General features: G+C 40.1%; 3 protein-coding genes across 3 annotated transcripts; 1 reads left to right on the top strand and 2 right to left on the bottom strand.

Moving 5' to 3' along the window:
* Positions 1–1,959: 1,959 nt before the first annotated feature.
* Positions 1,960–10,009, bottom strand: exosc5 (exosome component 5). Its single transcript, XM_085371067.1, has 6 exons — positions 9,874–10,009; positions 7,099–7,212; positions 6,756–6,877; positions 6,499–6,639; positions 4,952–5,041; positions 1,960–2,342 (listed from the first exon to the last, which is right to left on the bottom strand). The coding sequence occupies exons 1-6, from the start codon at positions 10,007–10,009 to the stop codon at positions 2,247–2,249; spliced, it is 699 nt and encodes a 232-aa protein (XP_085227193.1). The 3' UTR covers positions 1,960–2,246.
* A 1,626-nt stretch (positions 10,010–11,635) lies between these two features.
* On the top strand, positions 11,636–18,527 carry bckdha (branched chain keto acid dehydrogenase E1 subunit alpha). The gene is made up of 8 exons (XM_085371058.1): positions 11,636–11,925; positions 13,510–13,686; positions 13,794–13,880; positions 14,547–14,655; positions 15,512–15,673; positions 15,769–15,975; positions 16,075–16,216; positions 17,595–18,527. Exons 1-8 carry the CDS (start codon positions 11,812–11,814, stop codon positions 17,935–17,937), a joined length of 1,341 nt encoding a protein of 446 aa, XP_085227184.1. The 5' UTR covers positions 11,636–11,811; the 3' UTR covers positions 17,938–18,527.
* A 2,466-nt stretch (positions 18,528–20,993) lies between these two features.
* LOC146619293 (N-acetyllactosaminide beta-1,3-N-acetylglucosaminyltransferase 2-like) lies at positions 20,994–22,253 on the bottom strand. Its single transcript, XM_085371061.1, has one exon. The coding sequence runs from the start codon at positions 22,251–22,253 to the stop codon at positions 20,994–20,996; it is 1,260 nt and encodes a 419-aa protein (XP_085227187.1).

The following is a 22,253-nucleotide window of genomic DNA, read 5'->3' as shown; positions in this document are numbered from 1 at the left end:
ACTGACCTCTCACATATTTCATGAAGATCAACACATGCCAACATATCACCGTTAAATGTCAAATAATCACAGTGTTTGTCTGTCGACTTGTCTGAAGTCACGTTTCATCTACACCAAGCTGAAAAGCTGCGACGCTGAAAACAGAAGCTGGGAGCTGGTGTGTCGTTTATAATCGCTTTGGGATTATAAAAAGAAAAATCAGCTCAAAGGATGTTCTGAGCACATGAAGAAAAATCATTGAAAAAGCAGTCTGTTACTTGTTTAGTGATTTGAAGACTTAAGTTACCTTCTGTTAAATCTGTGCTGTAGTTGTCATCATATGTGAAGCATTACTGAAGTAAAAAAAAAGAAAGAAGAAAAACAGAAATTCACATTTTTCCATAGCACTGTAGATATCAGCATTACAAACAATGGATGAATAATAAGAAGCAGTGGGGATATGTGTCATTGTCTGCCTGGGAGGAGCTAAGTGGAGGGCAGTATACGATTAGATGGAGTCTGCAGATTTATGAGAGGTCATAGCAAGGACGTGGCAGCAGATAAATCCCGATGGACTTCACTGTGGGAGGGCCTGAGCCAGCACTGTCACTTGAGGGGTGAAAGCTGGTGATGATGTTTTAAAACATACGATGAGCCAGAAGCAATAGTCCTTTGGAGAACCCAGAGTTCCTTGCTGACGGGAGGGACCCCGAGGGAAATGCTGCACGTGAACATCGATAAGCTCATCCTGGTTTCACACTGCTTCAGTCACTGTTTACTGACAGAAAGGACTGCCTCTGCTTTGTTTATACCAACTGAATCATTATCTTCATGTTGAAATACACAGAACACTAAATAACTAACGCACAGAGTGTAGTTGCTGGTATAAGAAAATACGTTCACGACTTTTAAAATTAAATGCAAAACTCGGAGGTAGAAAATGGACTCAAGATATAGACATTAAATGTTATCCTCTATATATACACAGGGTTAAGAAATCATAACATATACAGCGGAGGAAAGAGCTGGAAAAAGTGCCAAAAATACAGAAGAAACTCTGAGGATGATCCTTTTATCAGCTATTCCATTATTAGAAGCAGCCAGGCTGTTCACACCATGCTCCTTAAATATAGATTCTGCTATTTTCTCCACCAAAAATAGAACTGACATCTTCAGGAGCTTGCTTCTTGCAGTATGACTGACTTAAAAAAAAGTCTACTCAAAACTTCTGTTCAAAAACACACAAATGCTTTATTTAAATGGGCCAAGAAAAGTTGCAAAAATTGTGATGCATGTTTCAATAACATCCCAGGTTTGGTCATAAGAAAACCCTGCATGGTGAGCTTGTTGGTTTCCTGCTGCAAACTTTGTTTCCTTCAATTGGACCAACATTGTTGCAAAATTGACTGGATAAAGCTCTGAGCCTTTAACTACATAGTAAATGGGGGGTATCCAAGTAAATATAAAGGAATGACTAAGGTGGAAGCTGACATTTTCTATTTAGATAAATAGTTTTATAGAGCACACAGCTCAAGTACATATAAAATACTATGTTTGCTGCAATCCCAGTGTTGTTTCAAAGCTGGTAATAGATCACTTTTAACAGATTTTAGTAGACAAACCTCTGGTATCTCCGTGTCTTGCCCTTGTCAGCTCTCTCATTGTCGATGCGCTGTGATTCAGCTGTACACTGACAATCCTGAACTACCGTCTGTCTCCACCGTACTTTCATTTTAATAGAAGAAAAACAAATCACACTTTGTTGTTACAGCTGAGTTACGTCAATTATTGATTTATATGGAGGCATTTCACGTGGATTGCTCCGAATGATGAGGCTGTCGTGCGACAGGCTCTGCTCAGGTTTGTCTCGCTTTGTGTCACTCGTACAGATAATAAGCGGACTCTGAACGTGTGAGTCAGTAAGGTTCAAAGGTTGCAGCAAATGGGATTTATTACTACAAAAAATATTCAGGGCTTTTCTTTTCCCCAGGTCACATCCTTGTATTAAATGTATATATTAAAGTGAAAGAAAATCAGCAAATCCCAATAAATGCACTTGTTTGACATTCACCTTTCCTCCTTTCATTTCTGATCTCTCACAAATGTACTCATACAAGCCTTCCCACCATAAAGCACAGCTGTCTACAACTGAACTGAAGAAATTGTAGCCCACAGGGGTTTCTAAATATTTTATTACGACATCAGTGTTTGCATGCATTGTTAAAATAAAAATAAAAAAGACTAGGCAAAAGAAAGCTCCGTGTTTCTCATAGGCTTTTGGAGTATCGCCGCTTGACAGAGTCTCTGTAGAACTGGAAGATCTTCTCTGATGCTTTCTGACTGACTGCTATGCACTGCTGCAGCTGTGAGAGAAGAAAAACAACAACTGAGGATCAGACAAAATATGAAATGCAACAACAACTGATTTAAGTCACATCAGACCTGAGGCAGACAGGGAGAAAGCAAAAATAAGAACCGTTTTTCCAAAAAGTCACACATGAAGCAGAATCACAAATCTAAACTTAACAACGTTGTAGTGTTTCTTTTTAAATTTTGGCAGGGAGTGTGTTATGTCTTTATTCTGATGGGACAGTAGAGAGCAGACAGGAAAGTAAGGAGAATATGACCCCTCCAGTCAGTATCCAGTCAGCATACTGGTTCCTTGTAGGTGGGCCAGAGTGAACCCCATATTTTAGTGTTTCTGGAATAATACTTGTTATTCAGTCAAAAAAAGGGAATCCCATTTGATTTTTCCATTCAATTCCCTTTTAAAGTGTCCTTAAAGAGGTCATGTTTCGATCCATGGGATGGTCTCCAGGAAAAAGCAGCAAAAGAGTAGATTTCTTATAGAGGCAACTAGAGCTGGGCGATAGAACGATAACGATATGTATCGCGATATAACTTTTTCTCGATAGAAAAATTAACCTATCGCGATAGACCTCGCCGCTCTTGTCCTCTTAAAAAAACAAAACAAAAAAACAGCCAATCCAAATTAAGTAGCGCAGAGCCGAACCAATCACAGCCGCAGCGTCACGTCACGTGACTTGTTACGTACAGCACAAGTGCCAAGCCGCACATGTGTATTTGTTTGGGAAGCAGCCAGCCACCGTACCGCCCGGGTAATGGAGGAAATGAGTGTGCCGACTAGAAAAATCAACCGAGCGTGACTGAAGAGAAAACAGATGATGGTTCCAATGCCGGAGAGATTGTCAAACGGAAGAGCCATAGAAGTTCCGTAGTGTGAAGGTATTTCGGCTATTTCAAGTCTGACAAAAAACAGAGTAGCGTGCACTGTAAATTGTGCCGAAAGCAAGTCTGGAAATACAATAAACTGGTGCGTGCGCTACGTCCACACGTACCCGGGTATTTTTGAAAACGCAGATTTTTCTATGCGTTTGCACCTTTCGTCCACACGTAAACGGCGTTTTTGGTCACTGAAAACGAAGATTTTTAAAAACTCCGGCCAGGGTGGATATTTTTGAAAACTCCGTTTTTGCATTTACATGTGGACTAGAAAAACGGAGAAAACGCAGCGTCAAAGGTGTGCGCATTTTTTGACGTCACACTGTGCGCCACGTTATTGTTTCGGTGAAATGAATTTCTACAATACTGTTACTGTTAATTCTACTCTCTGCAGTGTTTAAATGCTTACATATACACACAGTTACTGTCCCTCCACACATACCACTCGGTTCTGCTTCTATGCCCCAGCTTTGTTTACTTTTTCCCACCGAGGCTTCTAGACTTCTGATTGGCCAACATTTCTGCACGGTTAGGAATCTAGCGCCACCTGCTGCTTTGGCATGTTCATAGCAGCGTTTTCCTTCATTTCTGCCTTTATGTGTGGACGGGATTATTTTTTAAAACGAAAACGGAAAATCTCCGTTTTCAAAAACACCCGTGTACGTGTGGACGTAGCCTCAGTCTCTGACTGGAAGCGCTAATTCGTCATTCGGCTTTTGTCAGACTAAAGTAACTGTTAAAACTGTTTGAAAAGCTCAGCTATACAACAAGGAGAGATTGAGAATTTCCTTTTAGTTCTCAGTTTATTTGATATTGACAAAAGTTAGTCAGTTTTGTCTGTTCTTCTGTAAAACAAACTAAGATTTATTTTTAGAATTAATATTTTGTTTCTAAGTGGAATTGACAATTTAGTCGTCTGTTTCGTTTGTTCTATTTTGAAACTTAAACGCTTTAGCGGCTGCCTTTTGTGTATTTTGCAATATTTGCCTTTATTTATCTGAAAAAGTCTCATGTTCCTTAAGTACATCTACCCTGTTGAACTTATTATGGGAAATAAATATTTAAATAAAAACAAGCTGCTGATTATTTCACATTTTACTTGTGAGCAACGGCACATTTAAATCTTACAAATATAGTTATTTGGCTTATATCGTGATAGATATCGTTATCGCCTGAAATGAAAAAAACATATCGTGATATGAAAAAATCTTATATCGCCCAGCTCTAGAGGCAACATTTATTATCATTCCTGTCATCCGCTGATCAAAAGGGAATCCAGGAACCCATGGGACAGTTTCATCTGAGTCCAGTCTTCCTGTTTTATGCAAATTGTCTAATCACATCAGCTGATGATTTATAGCTTGCATTTAGATAAATGCTGTCCCTCTTTTAGTCTCCATATAGATAGCTGCATGCAACCAAAGGCTGCTCAACATGATTGATCAATAGCGATATAAAATAAATCCCCTAAAATTTCCAGAAACTATGGTCCTTTTGGGTAACAGGAGAAAAAAAATACTCCATGATATTGTTATCAAGACTGCAGAAACTCCAAAATGGTTTTTAGGATGTATTCTTGGTTTGGCAACATCTACAAACAGCCTCTGCAAGGGATGCCCAGTCTTTTCTCTTTGAAGCACGCTTTAGAGAAGTCTTTTCTGGCTTGGCATTCACAGTTTTGTTTATTTGAAATGGTGCACACTTTTTTTCCTGTCATTAATCCACTGACCTCATGCACTGAATACGATCCTTTGGTCGACGACATCAAAACGCTGCGTTTTGCGCTGTCGATCGCAAAAGTCATCAAAGCTCGACTTTCCTTTTGAGAGAGAAAATAAGACACGGGCAAGGAAATTAAGATGATGTCAATCTGTCCCGTTAGGAAGCAAAACCATTACCACTGATACAAATGGAAGTGACAACAGATGCGCTGGACAGACAGTAAGATATTCCAAAAAAGGGAATACTTTAGCTGGTGGCGACTATAGATCGCTGTGCTTGCCTTATCGTTCCTGACTGATTTTTCTCTAGTTTTGTTTTTCTTTGTCATTTAACTGCATTCAATTTATTTTTATTTATACAATTTCCTCCACAGTTGCCTCAAGTAGTGCAGTATTCAGGAGAACATCCCAACAATTACATGACAGTGATGTCAAACATATGGGCCAGGGGCCAGAGTTGGCCCAGGAAAGACTCCGATGTGGCCCCCACTGGACAGCACTGGAAAATATGAAAGAAGGTGTAAATGGACTGTTCATAAGTTTTACAGTTTTATCTTTACTGATAAAGACGTACAACATGGCTAATCAAGCTAAACCAAAGTAATTAGGTCAGTTTTTCCCAACCTTTTGGAGTCACGCACTTATTTCAGATTAGAAAACAAAATAAAATAAAAATCACACGGCACACAACCTAACAAAAATGTCACAAAAAGCATGTTGATAATTTTTCCCCACGCACCAGGTATAGAGGAATTGGCTTGGTTTGTTGCCAGTATGCCTTTTTTGCTTTCTTCTGAGCACTACTCGTGCTCGGGCCTTTATCTGGGTCAGTATTTCCTCCAGGACCCAGGTCAGACTGACTACTTTTTCTTTTCAAATATTTATGTATTGCTATTACGGGCTGCACCATCTCACAGCATGACTATTATGTAATTTCTTCTTCATCGTCTTCTGTGTTACTGGCTGTTGGCAACCAATTTAATTAGAGCAGCTGATTGTACTGCCCTCTAGTGGAAGAGAATATAATGGTTCTGCCCATTACTCATGCCGATCGTACTAATCAGGTGGAACCAGATAATCTTCCACGCACAGCGGTTGGAAACACTGAATTAAGTAATGTGTAATTATAAACATTTATTTGTTACAATTTAAGCCCTTACAGTTTATTTCTATTTAAGAATCCTATTGAAGAGTCTTTCAGCAACTACAACAGCTTTTCTTTATTATCATTTTATGTAGAAAAACTGAAAAGTACTGTTCAAACTGCATTTCTTTTCCTTATATTAAGATATTTCAAGGATTGAACTTCTTGATAGAAAAGAGTTTCACACGGTATGGTCCACCTAATGTCAAAGTGGGATGTATCTGAGCCACAACGTAAAATGAGTTTAACACCCCTGCCCTATGAACAAGCACTTAGCAATGGTGGGATGGAAAAGACCTATATTTTCTGTGTCATTTGTTTGAAAAGTTCCCAGGAAATTTGACAAAAGCCACCATCAGAGTGTTTTGGGAAGATTTTTGTCACCCAACATTCTAAAAGTCTTAGATTTACCTTTTCCTGAGCTGCAGTGGGGTCTGTGATGATTTGCCCATCTGTGCTGATGGCACAAGTCACTCCGCAGAAGAGGCAACTCATGGGCAATCCTGCATCCATAAGAGCCATACATGCAGCATTCAAACAGCAAGACAGCAGCTGAGGAACAGGTAAGGAAGAACACTCACAGAAAACATCTCAATTTTAGAGCCCTACTTGCAGATTGGATATAAACCTCAAAGCTTGCAGCAGCACAGAGTTTTACAGAAGGATACTGAACCATCATCATGCAGGACCTGAAGGATGAGAGTGAGCGAGGAGCGTGGATGGAGCGTCAGGAGCAGAGAAGCCTCACAGGTTTCTCGCACACACTGCTCTTGCGATCGTTCCCTTACACCTAGAAAACAAACAAATCTCGGTATAAAAAAATGAATGCGAGCAGAAAGCTCACGTACCCCACCCTGTGGTCAGCTGTGGCATAGCAACTTTTCCACAGCAGAAACCTCAGAGACATTCTTGTAGATATCAGGATGCAAAAGGTCTATTTCACATTAGCTTCCCCAAAATAAAAGAAGCAATGCTGCATAATGAAAATTTTTACCCCTAAAAAAAACTCACTTGGCAGCCCTACTTTGGGCTGTACCAACACCTCCAGGGTCGCCCGGTCATAGATCTCCTTGTTGACTTTGACCTCAGCTGGTCCGTACACTCCAGCCATCACACTCGTGTCTCCTTTAGACAAGAACAGAAAGGAGCATTATTCAATAAATAACACTGGATAATTAATGATGTCTTTCCTCACATAAACAGACATCTAGGAGGGGAAAAGTAGTAACATCAAATCATTTAAAGCAGTACGACACCCAGTAAATGTGCTCACAGCACATGTATTTTTTAAAGGGGGGACTTAAGCGCAGACACCCTATTTAGAACAAGCTTTTAATAAGAGAACTAAAGCTGATGTGATACTTCTAAATGACAGAAAGTCTCATCGGGCGACCGTGGCTCAGGGGGTTGGGAATCGCATCTGTAACCGGAAGGTCGCCGGTTCGATCCCTGGGCTCTCTGTCCTGGTCGTTGTGTCCCTGGGCAAGACACTTTACCCTACTTGCCTACTGGTGTTGGCCAGAGGGGCCGATGGCGCAATATGGCAGCCTCGCTACAACTGTAGCTTGCCTCCACCAGTGTATGAATGTGAGAGTGAATGAATAGTGGTATTGTAAAGCGCTTTGGGTGCCTTGAAAAGCGCTATATAAATCCATTATTATTATCGTGTAAATTTCACATTTATTCTTCCTCTTGCACCACAATATTTTTTTTTCACGACACTGAACCAACCCATCCATCCATTTCCGCTTATCATTATCAGCTACCATACCAAAATCTTGCTATCACATCAAATGGTTGATTAAACTGTGTAAAATATACTTTAATAAATTAAAGTTTGCATATAGACTTCTACCATTAAAATGAACCATCGTTATATTCTTACCTCGCTCTATGTTCCTAATTGTTCCATTGTATAATAATTACAGTCCTTTAACATTTTGGTAAAAAATTCAGTCAGGATCTATATATTGCTATCATACCTGCTATCATACCCCAGTGTCCCACTTTCCATTTGATTTGTTACTTGAAATGTGTCAGACATCTGACTTTATTATACATCGTATCCACACATCATTACCTTTAACAATACTTTGTCTCAGACAAGCACCAAACAATTTGACAGTGCATTGAAAGTGACCATCCCAATGCTTTGCCTTACATTTTATCAGCTGTATTTTTCTCATTCTCTCAGCTCTTTAATGACTAAGACCTTTGCCTGCTCCGGTGTTCCATTTCACTTAATGAACACCTTACAATCTGTTGTCCAGGTTGACTGTATTTTCTTCTGTTTTCTTAATAATCTTGCAATATCTGCATTTTTCTTGATTAGGTGTTCATTAACATACACATTCGTTCCTTTCAACTTTCTTCAGTAGCTCTTTCTTCTGCTTCCTATTAATAAATCTTATAATAATGGCAGGTTTTTGATTCTTGTTTTTCCTTGGAAGAGCATGGCACTCCTCAGTGTCCTTACTATCCATTTCAATGCCTTTACTTTTGAAAAAGCCCATTGCCTGTTCTTCCAGGGAGCGCAACTCTTGCTCAGGCAGCTCCCCTCTCTCCTCTGCTGCTGCCCATGCATATGTCTGGTGCTTGGTTTCCAGACCCGTTACTATCACATCTGTTATTCTCAAATATTGTTCCAACTCTGCCACTCGTCCTTCCAACATAGCAAACTTCTTGTCCTTTTCCTCACTTTGCCTTCTTAATTCTTTAATATCCTCAATTAAGTTGATTATTATTTGTTGTTGTTTTGCAATGGTTGTTATTTCTTCTGACATAAGGTTCAAAGATTCCTTTATGTCCTCCAGTTCCTCCTCATTGACGTTACGTCTTTTAGGCAGCATCTTCTCAATACTTGTGCCCCTTTTTTACTGCAGCCCCAATCAATCCTGAGGCTTGCTAACCTGCGCCTGCCTTTTCCTGTAGCTTCACTAGCTCTTGATGGAGCCTGGTTGTGGCCTGGTGGCTGATGATGGACCCTGATCGTGGCCTTATTTTGACACATAAAAACAAAACAAAGAACTACACAACACACTAACTATACATTAACTACACACTCCAAACACGCCAAATGTCACAAACCTCTCACATCCAATGACTGTGGAATTGCTCACATCTCACAGTTGATCTCGCTCTCTTTCTCTCTCTCTCTCGTTGCCTTGCCATATCATCTTTTGATTGGTCAACATGGTACATTTTTCCACCAATAGGAAAGTGGTGGCTTGTTTTTTCGGGCTGTCATTAGAAAATCCAGTTGTTACCTTTTCTTGGTATATAGCTTGAACTTTCAACACAAATAAAAATGTAATGGAGACTCAGTGGGAATGCATCTTGTTGCTATGTCATATTAAATTGGTCATGTGATTTGGAAGCCTCAGAGGGTTAATTAGAAGCTCAACAATAAACCACCTGTGTTGAAATCTGAAATGCCATGTTGTTGATTCAAAATGTGCACAGTAGATCCGCCCCTGGAGGGAGGTTAACACTATGCAATAAATATATTTATTTTATTAATTAGTTGTAGCTAGGCTCAACGTTAATGCTACCTTATTTTAATAAACAACATTGTCATATGCAAAAGTAAGCTGGCACATACCACCCACGCCAGCATAAAAGATGCACCCCTGATTCTCATTATTATATTATTTTGGGTATAAGGGTAAAGAAATGCATGTCACTAACTGAAGTGGCAGGTTAACTTCCCTAACCTTTCTCCGTCCTTTACGTCCAGTTTAGAGGCAAATAAACGCCCAGATAAATGATTTCTAAAATTAGTGTTACCTTGGACGAAAGAAGCAGAACCATCAGTTCGAGACAGCAAGCTCTGTTCACAACCAAACTCTCTCAAAGAAACAGTCAGAGATCCGCAGACCTCCATCGTGGAGAAAGCAGGTTTGTCGCAGGCGGATGGCGTCATCTGTTTTCCCTCTAGTTTAGGCTCCTTACTGATGACATCAGAATGAGAAAGAAATGTTGGCTCTAATAAATAGTTAATTCACAAGAAATGTGGATCTGTAATATATTTCTATGACAACGAAGAAGAAATAATATTTTTCATCATAATTCACGTTTTCCTGACGCAATCTGAAGCCCTATTTTGCGTTAATATGGTTAATGTATTTTGAAAGTACCGGAAGTGCAGCATCTGTATATTAGTGTAGTTAATCACAATGACCGCTAGAGGGCAGACAGCAGCCGCATTTAAACACAACGGGTTCAACCTTTTATTTTCTCCCCTTATTGGTCATAACCACCCACCAGAATTTTATTTACATCAGTTTATTTACTCCTTTTCACAGGTGATCATTTACTGGCATGGTCTGAATTGCAACCACCATGTTGCAGTCTCCGCTATTACCACTGGATGGCGATGAACACTCGTGGCTGCAAAAAATGGTTTATCTGCCGTCTGTATTTACGTCATCAGTTAGCTGTGAACTGAAACGAAGACATTTTTAGATTTTGACAAGTAGTTAAAATACTTTATTTTAATATGTCAACGGCTATACCTGCGATATTACTTGGTTTATCATCGGAACTGGAACTAACAATATTCTTTATTTTGCCACTGACGCTGCTTTTACTATTAATGCAGTACCGCAACGTGACCACGGGATGGCAGCAGAGTAGGATTTAATTTTTGGTAGGGTTGAGAGGACGTAGAAATCGTTGTTTTATGACTGAATTTAAGAACAGCTATCCGACTTTATTCATCGGTTCTTCCGTACTGCTTACGGCTCTCTCCTTCCTGGCTGTGTCCTCTCTCTTTTTCTTTCTTTCCTGTGGCATAGTTGCCCTGTGTCTCTTTAATACCAGTTATCGTCAGACTTATAGGTATACCTGACAGGTTGAGTTCGCCCAGAGGAGCGCTGTTTTATTACAAACTGTTTCACGTGTGTTACAACTGATCTATATGTGCAAAAGACAAATGCGCAAAGCATTTTTTTCTTTTACGTTTACTTCTTTCTGTAAGATGTATTACATATCATATTGCAATAACTGTCAAATTTTGTTAATGTGACTGCGTTAGTGTGTCTGAATCTTAAAATAGGCAATATTGATTTTGATAAGTTAAAATCGCTCAAAAAGACCATAGAAAAACGACCAGGGCACGTCGTTACGCAAAGTGACAGTATTTTAATTAATAGGTCAGCATCACACAATGGACTTTCATCAGGTTAATCCCCCGATGAGGGCGGCCTTTATTCAGAAAACTGACACTCTGCCTTCCTGGGCATCCCACGCATTTTTCATTTATTTATTATTATTGTTATTCTACCACAAAAGAGTGTTAAATCTCGACAGCTTTAATCAATCATTTCTTCAGCTTGTGAAATACGTAAAAAGTGACAAATAAATTTCTTCCCGTTATACTATCTGTGCATCTTTTAAATCCTCACCTGCGGGGGGAAAGGGTGAAGGAGCGTAGTTAGTTCCGGCAGAACTACACCTACAGATTAAATGCTACGTAGCATTTCTTGCTTCACATTTTGGGGTTTTATTTTGAAGGCCTGAGCGGATGTGGAGGATACTGTAACCGACTTTAATGTTGCAATCAGTTTGCGACTCTCGGCCTGTAAACTGTGGATGAAAACAGGACGGACAGCGAGTGGTGGTTATTAGCAGTTCCGTTGGCCAGATTTGTGCATATCCACCAGTGTAACTTCTCCTTACCTGGTGTACGGCGGCGGTTAAATCAAACAATTATTGAGTGTGCAGATGGCAGCTGTGAGCAGCATGAGCAAAATGTATGGGCTCTGTTTCCGCGCTGTCCGTCAGACAGCAGGACTGAAGGCATATCGACTGCTTCAGCGCAGAGGCTTCAGGGTAACTGTAAGTGAAAACTCTCATGCACTGTTTGGATTGAGCAATGAATAAATTATGGGAGGCTGGACTGGAGATAACGCTGTCATTAAGAACCCGGGATACAGCAAGGCTCACGAAAGAGTATCGTCCAACTCAATCAAGTAGAAATACTGTTAAAAATAAACTGAATCTTTTAATAAGTTTTGGGGTTAGGTCTTGTTTGCACAAAGATTCTGGTTAGCTACGGAGCCGCTAACTTGGCTAACAACCTTGCTGAAATGCTATACCGATTCTCCAGTGTATCCGTGAAAAGTCAGACTAACTCTCACATAATTAGTGAATACATGTTTGACATTTACTAAACAACTTGAGTTGCAATAAATACTAATTTTACTTTTTGTTGTTTCGACTCTCACACCGGACTAGTTAGCCAGCCAGCTAAGGACTTAGCTAGCCTCTTTTTCCATTGGTCGAACCAAGGGGCGTGAAGGAGGAAATCCGATGTCCTCGAATGCATCATTTTTTCAAAACAACTTTATTTAATTGCTGTTGCTGCTGTAGGTCCTTCACTGCTATTTTATTTCCTTCGATCGCTCCAGCACTTAAATCTGGATGTAACTCTTTAAAAATAATCTAATGTGGAGTTTCTAAAATCTGTATGGGAAAGAGATTTGTGAATTGTTGTTACAGCGGAACAATAGAACTACACTGGAAGGAGTACATACTTAATCACTTCCTCATTTATAAGAACCCAGACTTACGAAATTAATTCGTTCCCAAGGGTCTTTCGCAAGTCGAAAATTTGCATTTTGCCGTAACGCGGGCAGAAATATTGCCGTTAAGTGCCTTCATAACTTGAATTTTTTGTTAAATGGGGGTACTCGTAAGTCGGGGTTCCACTGTATTGTATTGTCTTCATTTTTCTGAAATTAAGCTTTCTAAAATCTCTAAAGGTTCAACCAGTGTTATTATAGTTAACTAAAACAAAACTAAAAACTTAAACTAGATGTTTAAAAAGTTACCTAAAATAAAAACTAGCCTTTTGAAAAATAAAATAAATAGTAAAACTAAGAATCAGTCACCAAACTTAATTTATAATTCAATTTTATGCATTTCATTAATGCAGTTCAGAGTCCTGGTGGACAAGCCTGTGGGGGGAAAAGAGCAAAATGAAATGAAGCAACACAAATATAAAACAATACATATATACACAATAGAAATTCAGGTACCGGTAAGTTGTTTGTGCACAGGTCTCTTAAGGACCTACCACAGCATTTCAGTCAGGTTAAAGGTTGTGACTTTACTGGGCCATTGGAACACCTTGAATTTCTTATTTTTCTGCTGTAGATTTGCTGCTTATTATCCAGTTGCATGACCCAGTGGTTGTCAGAGAGATGGCTTCACATTTGACTCTAGAATACTTTGGGATACAGAAGAGTTCACGATTGTGTGGCTGCAAAACAAGTTCAAATCGTCACCCCTCCACCACGTGCTTGACAGTTTGTATGAGTTGTGTGACCTGATATGCTGTGTTTGCTTTTCCTAGGGCCTTTCTTTGCCACAGCCACAATGAGATTGTTAATAAATAATGCTTGTATTCAATCCTTTCAGGTTCTTCAGCTGCAGCAGACCTTTGACTCTTCGCTGGAAAAGCCCCAGTTTCCAGGAGCCTCGGCCGAGTTTGTGGATCAGCTCGAGTTCATCCAGCCCAATGTCATCTCTGGGATCCCAGTGTACCGCGTGATGGACAGGCAGGGAAATATCATCAACCCCTCTCAAGACCCTCAGGTACAATCAGCCTGCCTGTGCTCCTGGTTCCCAAATGTGCCCCTAAGACCCCTGCAGTCTGTTGAGCCAATGTTAATTTGTCGATTATGTGTTTCTCTCCTACGCAGCTCTCCAAAGAGACAGTTTTGAACTTTTATCAGAAGATGACGATGCTGAACACAATGGACCGCATTCTTTATGAGTCTCAAAGACAGGTATGTTTCCTCCTGCATTTCCTGGCTCAACCTGATTATTTAAAACACAACATCAGCAGTTTTTGAACTTAAAAATAGGTGTTTCAAAGGGTATTTTCTTTATCCATCCGTCTATCTCCACTTATCTGCTGTCTTAGGGCGAGAGGCAGGGTACACCCTGGATAGGTCGCCAGTCTGCTGCAGGGCTTTTTTATGTTAATTATAATTTCAAATTAAAAATGAATGCATAAAAATTAGATAGGGGTTCTCGAGGACACAGGTCCATCTCATAGGGAAGTTGGGCGCTGACTAGGGAGTGTTTTTGACTTAAAGGCCAACTGTTGCTGATTACTGAAAGAAATCCAGTGAGAGCTCTTGAGTGATCCTGTGACACAAGCAGATATTCACTAAACCATTAGTTTTATTCCATCCAAATCTTTAGTCATTTTGGCTCGAGCTGAACTAAACAGCAAGTGAGTTTTAGTTTTTATGAAGGGAGGACACCAAATAGCTGTAAAAGAAAGAGGTGCACTTGATTTATAACAGCAAAACACAACGATTTCAGGTAAAATTAATGCAAAAAGTAATTATTTTTTCCCAGTTGTTTTATTTTCGTAATTGCTTAAAAAAAAAAAAATCATACTTGAGATTACAGTCTGATTAACCGTCCAGCCCTGTCCGTTACAGGGTCGGATCTCCTTCTACATGACTAACTATGGTGAGGAGGGGACACACATCGGCAGTGCTGCTGCTCTGGATCCAAACGATCTGGTTTTTGGGCAATACAGAGAAGCTGGTAAGAATGAAATGTGGTTTCGTTTGGGCTTTTCCCCCAACTACTATAGTTCTATTTTTTTGGTCCATTGTTCATATGAACATTTTAATTGTAATCAAAACAGTTGACCACTTCAGTGTTCATTTCTACATCTCCTTTTGTTGTTGTTGTTATCACAAATGTCTTCCAGACAACATTTGAAACTGAACAAATTATTTTGCAGTATGGTCAAATGATTACTACAGAAAAAAACTTGTTTATATGAGAATTTAACAAGAATATTTATTGCTTACAAACTGAGTTCATCCGGTTTCCAAAAATTAGTAAAGTTTAGTCAAATTAATAAAATCCAGTGAGTCAAAAACTATTTGCCTCAGTGCCACACAGTATAACCAGCTGTAGGCTAACTGGCATCAGCAGTGCTCCCTCTCATAGTTTAAGGTTTTACCAAAGTAATAAGACTCTTGCCTACCTTATAAAAAGATCATTCCAAGCATGTTAGATAGTTTAGCGAAAGGGATGTGGTGCACAATAATCACATTCCTCCTGTGCTCTTCTGACTATTCTATTCACCGTGATTTTTGTATTTATCAGTGAGAGAATAACAATCATCACTTCAGTATGAGGAATAATAATCATAGCATCAATATAAGGATTCAGACGTGAGCAAATTCTGAGGGGAAGATTGCTGAAATTATCAGAATGGACACATTTGAATGTAAAACACAAATATGTTTTACATTCAAAAAAACTGACCACAACAAAAAAAGGGTTCCCAAGTCTCCAGTCCTTATTTTAATATCCCCACTGTTTGCTCCTTCAGTCGGTCTGGTTCTCTTGTCTTGTGAGAAATCGTGCGACACATCTTCTATTACAGGAGTGCTGATGTACCGAGGCTTTCCTCTGGATCACTTCATGGCTCAGTGTTACGCCAATGCTGATGACCTCGGAAAGGGCCGGCAGATGCCCGTCCACTATGGCTCCAAAGATCTGAACTTTGTCACCATCTCATCTCCTCTGGCCACACAGATTCCTCAGGGTGAGCTCCACGCCTGTGTATTTACCTCTGCTGCCTGAAGCAGGATAGACAAACACACAGCTGTAAATATGTCTGTGGCTCTGTGTCTCTTTCAGCGGCTGGAGCTGCGTATGCAGTCAAGAGAGAGAACACAAACCGTGCCGTCATTTGCTATTTTGGAGAAGGAGCAGCTAGCGAAGGGGATGCACACGCCGGCTTCAACTTCTCTGCCACCCTTGAGTGCCCACTGATATTTTTTTGCCGCAACAATGGCTACGCCATCTCTACCCCTACAAACGAACAGTATAGAGGTGATGGCATCGGTAAGGCTGAATGTGATTTTTCTGCCACTTTTCTGCTGCTGTCTGATTGATGTTCCAGCTGCTCTTATCCACACACCTCTGGTTCTTTTTCTTTAACAGCTGCTCGTGGTCCTGGTTATGGCATGTTGTCCATTCGTGTTGATGGTAATGATGTGTTTGCTGTGTACAACGCTACAAAGGAAGCGAGGCGCAGGGCTGTGGCTGAGAACCAGCCATTCCTCATTGAGGCAATGACCTACAGGTTTGTTAATGTTTGAGTGATTTTGTCTGCGTTTGAAAGGACATGTGGAACAGTTTTTAGGCTGACAGTTCATCACTAACATTTTCTTCATTCTTTATTAATGTTTCATTTTACTACTGAAATTTAACACTTGAATGGACAGCATCAAATAAATAAGTAAATGCACTCAACAGAATTTGGTTAGGTACACCTTGCCTAGTAATGGGTTGGAGATTTTGTTCCATATTGACATGATGGCATCATGCAGTTTCTGCAGATTTGTCTGCTGCACCTCCATGATTTGAATTTTCTTTTTCACCACATGCCAACGGTGCGCTGTTGGACTGAGATCTGGTGATTGTGGAGGGATGTTTGAGTACAGTGAACTCATTGTCATGTTTAAAAAAAACTGTTTGAGGTTATTTGACCTTTGCGACATAACAAATGATCCTGCTGGAAGCAATAAAATTCAATCCTCAGTTAATACTAAGTGAAAATTTCCCCCACACCACGAAAACACCATCACCAGCCTGAAACGTTCACATAAAGCAGGATGGATGGAGGTTTCCATGTTCATCTCAAATTCCGATACTCCCATCTGGAAAATAAACGGTTTCCTGTTCTTGGCTCCCAGTGTAGTCTTTGGTGCTGAAGCTCATCTACTTCAGTTTGAACAGGTTCATGTGCTCTGACCATTCTCCTCATACCTCGGGAATCAACAAGATGTTTTGTTCAGAGAGCTGCCACTCACTTTTGGCGGACAGACCAACAACAGCACGAGCCAGAGTGGCCCACAGACATACTTAAGAGACCAGTTTGTACGCTGCCTTCATGTAATATAGCTGGACAGGCAGCAAACCTCTGCTGGACTACAAAACCAACTTTAACCTTGTAGACTGACAGCCGTGTCAGAAGTTTGAAGCCATCTAACAAAAATGTGATTATGTAGTTAAAATAGTCAATTTTCTTTGTGTAAACTAAAGCCAGCTGCTAATGAGGACTGAACTGTGCAGTTCATCAAGTAAATATGGCACTTTACAAAAGCCAGGTGGCTTTCTTTTAGCTGTGATCATTTTTTAATTTCGCTGTTGTTTTAAGATTATCGATATGCACCTTTACCAGAATGCAAGGGTTTTACCCCCTAAGCCATAAAAGGCTCATTAGATATTGGCAGTAAAGTGAAAATATATTTGATCATCTAAATATTATTAAAGGTTTATAGTTAGAAACGCTTAATATTTTATGTTGCTATAATGGAAATTGTGATTTGGTGTAGAATTTTAAAAGTACATTTTTGGGTTGTAATTGAAGAGTGCTGTACACCACAGATGTACTCATCCTGAAACAGCGAAAGTATGAAAAGTCATGTTAAGAAAAATGTATTTTGTTGATTCTTCAGAATTGGCCACCACAGCACCAGCGATGACAGCTCGGCGTACCGTTCAGTGGATGAAGTGAACTATTGGGACAAACAGGACCATCCCATTTCCAGGCTGAGACATTACATGACAGCCCGCGGATGGTGGAGTGAAGATGACGAGAGGAGCTGGCGAAAACAATCGCGCAAGACGGTGATGGAGGCGTTTGAGAGGGCTGAAAGGCGGCTCAAACCCAATCCTGAACTGTTGTTCACAGACGTGTACCAGGAGATGATACCCAGCCTGAACAAGCAGAGAGAGTCCCTGTGGAGACATGTGCAGCAGTACAAAGAGAACTACCCACTAGACTTGTATGAAAAATAACTTTTTTGCTACGGGGCAAAACAAGTTGAAGTTTGGTTGATAAATAGACTGTTGCACAGTTTTAGCTGTATTCATAAAAGGTAGTTTTGATACTTGTCATTTCTTTCTGCATGACAGCGGGGAGAAAGATTGTGGTTGCAAAACAAAACTCCAAGCTCTTCATGTGTCTGGGTTTGGTGCCTTAAGTTAATAAGATTTACTATTGGTAGTAAAGCTTCTCAAATTTAAATTCACACCTTTATTTCACATTAATTCCAGGTTCTGTAATGTTCTGCAAGTACACTAGAATCACCTGCTGCAGTGTGAATGCATTACTCACAATATAAACACAACAGCGGGCAAAAAAAATGGAACTTGACTTTGTGTTTCTTCTCTTCTTACACTCCTGTTCAGTGACGTCTAACAGGTTTTATTGTGTGTCACTGAAGTGACCGCTTTAACGTATTTCAAAGAACTATTAAAATGCTTCTTAGTATACACACTCAAATTTTAGATGTGATGGTATGCTGTGGTGATGTTACACACTGTTCGAAATCCCAGAACTGTACACTTACCTAGCTCGTGATTGGTGTTTCGTGGAAAATAAACTGAGGAACATTCATTCTTGTTTTTATTTCATTTCAGTTGTATGGCCGGTTTGACCTACATGTGATTTAATGCCTGAATGGGCAATCAAATGCCTTTCCATGATGACACCCAGTCTGGTAACAAAATCAAGCTGCTTTACGGCAACTTAATTTTGTTCACAATACATTTCTTTTTTTGCTGGCAAGATGGTCTATAGAAAATCAACTCTGCAAAACCATTGTTAAGGTTCAAAATTGAGGAAGGAGAGTATAAACCACCCATGGTCCAGAAGCTCTTGGTCAAACAATGATTTTTAATGAATACACACGTGTGGGAAGACACTCTGTACGCCGACAGCAATTGAGCTTCAACTTAATCAAAGCATGAACAGATATTTTATAGCATCAGGGTTTGATTTACTGACGCCCCTTCATGCGTCACAGATACATTTTATACATAGATCAGATCAACACCACAATGACTTTTAACCCAGAAGATCATCTTCTATTTTCATGGCTGGTATTTTCCGTTCTTGTCTTAAAGTGAATTGTTCCTCTTTCTTGCCGAGACATGACTAATCTCTCCTCTAAATAAATCTAACTCATGTGTGTGTGTGTGTTGACCTCACATGCTCTTTCTCAATTCACCTGTTGCACTTCTGACCTTTCACCAGACCAGAGGCTCACTGAGACTATATGTATGTCTTCTACTAAATAAATGTTTTAACCAAGAACCTCTACTAAAACCTTAATATAAAATGACCTGATATAAGTGTTTTGTAAGCATGTATTGCAATTCCTTCTATGGCTCCAAGTCACTTGCACAATAGATTGTCCGGACATCGCGCCGAACAAAGCTTCCAACCCCCAATTAATTGACCGAGCTCCAACTCTTTAATAAGCACAGATATGCATTGTGTATAAAATAGTCATAACTGCACCTGAAATACAAGGTCAACATAATAACTGTATGCATAACATCTTAAGGCCTTCTTAAAGCTATCTGTTACATTGTTAAAGCCTCGTCTTAGCCTGCTGCTCAAAATAACTTTCACTTCTGCAAAACTCTCCAAGCCTGTTTCCTGTCCTGTTACTTTTAGCCTTTCTGAAAGACACACACTGTTCAACCCCTGAATGCAATATAAACTCCAGATTATATTATTAATGCAATGGTAATAATGACAATTATTTAACAATAGCAGTAAAATAATTTCCCTGCTCCACACTCCCTCTCTCGACCTCTGGAACACCAGAGGTCGCAATACATTGTGTCCTCGCTCAGACCCTCTCTAGCCGTCCTCTGGCTCAACCAGCTCCCATTCGAGAACACTCCATGTGTAAGCTTAGGTTTTCTCGGTCCCTCTCTGGTGGTCTCGGACCTCGAGATCTCCAGGATCCTCGCCCCTCCTGTGGTCGCCGAGATCGATCTTCTGCAAAGGAAACAAAACACCTTTTCCTGCATCTCCCTAACTTATCCTTTTTGGGACTCTGTAATCAAAAGCCTGATCCTAATTATGTTCTTAACTTATTGACTTATATTTATATATATTCTTCAACGTTACTCATCCCTTTAAAACTCTTTAAGCCCTGCTTTCACGTCCGGTTGCTCGCTCTATTTTCCTATCTGATCATCGACCTCCTGTACACAAACTGTCCACCTTTTAACAAAAAATCATTAGAACCAGCCTATTCTACTAAAAGCTCCAAAAGAAAAACCACTTTAATCAATTAAGTTTAAGCATATAAGCAATTACTCCTGTATACATTTCATCATAGCTAAATGCTGCCTAAAAACAACTCCTATGTGTTAACTTCATTTTAACCTCACATTTCCTATGTTATAACCCGTTTTTGGTATAGCCTTTTTATTTCATTTGCTCCTTTTAATTTAACAATACCTTCTAATTCTAGTTTATCAGACTTAACCAAAATATATGCTTTCCTTCCTCTTTGGTCCTTCTTTAAGTTTAGTCAAAAAGCTAAATGAATTTGAGGCCTTTTGCCTGGAATCAATACTGTCATGTGTGTTTCTTAACTCTGTGTCTGTAAGCGTGTGCAATCCTTCAATAACTTCAATAACTCATATCAAAAAATGCAATATGTATAAAATAGTCATAACTGCACCTGAAATACAAGGTCAACATAATAACTGTATGCATAACATCTTAAGGCCTTCTTAAAGCTATCTGTTACATTGTTAAAGCCTCGTCTTAGCCTGCTGCTCAAAATAACTTTCACTTCTGCAAAACTCTCCAAGCCTGTTTCCTGTCCTGTTACTTTTAGCCTTTCTGAAAGACACACACTGTTCAACCCCTGAATGCAATATAAACTCCAGATTATATTATTAATTCAATGGTAATAATGACAATTATTTAACAATAGCAGTAAAATAATTTCCCTGCTCCACACCATGAATAGTACATTAGTGGAGAAACAAATCTTTAATATGCAAGTGCAGTCACTATTTGCCATCTTCATAACCAGTCCCGTTCAACAAGCCAACAGGGAGCTGTTAATCCCCTTCCACAACTTTTTTAACTCCTGTGGGGACCTCTGGTGAACCAGAATAAGGTTTTTATATGCACAGAGATCCTCACGATCTTCTGCTCTGATATCAAATGTCTGAAATCCTGAGTGTGCCTCAGGAGAAATCCCTAAAGCCATGAAACACATCCCAACATAGGCATCATCAATGGGGAAGAAAGGAATGATGTGTAAAAGTGAATAGAGGGATTCTAGCAAAGATCCAGAGATAAGATAGCCACCTCCACCAGCATAAGGAGGGTATGGGCCATCGTAGAAGCTCATAGGGATGTAGTATTTGCTATTTGAGTCCCTGAGGGGACTTCCAGCACTTATAACATGACCAGCATACAAACTAGATACTTTAGAAGCCTCGAGAGACTCGATGTACCTGACCAGTGCTGGGGTGTTGACAAATACATCATCATCCCCACTAAAGACAAAGGAGACATGAGGACAGCTTTTCAATGTCCAGTCGAGCAACATGTTCATTTTGAGCGTCAGGTTTAGAAATGTTTCATGGAAGTCCCACTGCAGGATATCCCCATAGAGTTTTGCTTCAAATGACAGCAGTGGGGTCAGGTCAGGATCTTGTGGTGGGGAGCTCCCCAGAAGGAACACCATACGCACTTTGAGTCCATTTGGATACGTCATCTCTCGGCCCCACGTCTCTCGCACTGCCTGCCTCTGCTCAAAGTTTCTGGGAGATGACTTGATGGCAAAAAGCAACAAGGTGTGGCTCTCCGTCTTCCTTTTACTGAAACCACATTTGTTGGGCTGATCAATCAGAATTGGGGCAGTCCCGCAGTTCATCCCCTCCAGAAAATCCCGAAATTGGACAGGGTAGGAGCTGAAGTCCTGCACGTTGATTTGCAGAAACTCTTGATTTGTCAGCCTGCAGTTAGACCAGTTAGAGTTTTGATTGAATGGGTTTCCTCCCTTGTCCAGATTCATCAGGGCTGAGTACAGTAAACTGTTCCAGTAAGCTCTGCTTTTAGGAATGGTCTGTCTGAAGCCAGCTGAAACATTGTGTAAATGAACATGCCTGGTAATGCCCTTCTGTTGGGGAAATTGTGTTCTTACACTCCGTAAACTGTGGGTGGTCTCCACCTGGACAGTCATGTAGAAAACGATTAAAATTAAAGAGAAGAAAAGAACCATAACACTGAATGTCTGAATACGCGTAATTGACTTGAGGTAAGTAAGCAAAGCTGCGACTTGTGCCAT

Source organism: Diplotaxodon limnothrissa, linkage group LG14, assembly GCF_057381915.1.
Source record: "Diplotaxodon limnothrissa isolate DT_005_m linkage group LG14, D_limnothrissa_male_GT1.1, whole genome shotgun sequence".
Classification (NCBI taxonomy): domain Eukaryota; kingdom Metazoa; phylum Chordata; class Actinopteri; order Cichliformes; family Cichlidae; genus Diplotaxodon; species Diplotaxodon limnothrissa.
This window is presented reverse-complemented; position numbering and strand designations above follow the sequence as displayed.

What these genes read in the sequence shown, in the direction of transcription:
- exosc5 (XM_085371067.1), bottom strand. Translation starts at nt 10,009, where the DNA reads ATGACGCCATCCGCCTGCGACAAACCTGCTTTCTCCACGATGGAGGTC. An exon ending in TTCTGCTTCTTTCGTCCAAG is followed by an intron (nt 7,213 to 9,873) that starts GTAACACTAATT and finishes TCTTGTCTAAAG; the next exon opens with GAGACACGAGTGTGATGGCT. An exon ending in TCCTGCATGATGATGGTTCA is followed by an intron (nt 6,640 to 6,755) that starts GTATCCTTCTGT and finishes CCTGTTCCTCAG; the next exon opens with CTGCTGTCTTGCTGTTTGAA.
- bckdha (XM_085371058.1), top strand. Translation starts at nt 11,812, where the DNA reads ATGGCAGCTGTGAGCAGCATGAGCAAAATGTATGGGCTCTGTTTCCGC. An exon ending in TTTATGAGTCTCAAAGACAG is followed by an intron (nt 13,881 to 14,546) that starts GTATGTTTCCTC and finishes TGTCCGTTACAG; the next exon opens with GGTCGGATCTCCTTCTACAT. An exon ending in GGCCACACAGATTCCTCAGG is followed by an intron (nt 15,674 to 15,768) that starts GTGAGCTCCACG and finishes TGTCTCTTTCAG; the next exon opens with CGGCTGGAGCTGCGTATGCA.
- LOC146619293 (XM_085371061.1), bottom strand. Translation starts at nt 22,253, where the DNA reads ATGGCACAAGTCGCAGCTTTGCTTACTTACCTCAAGTCAATTACGCGT.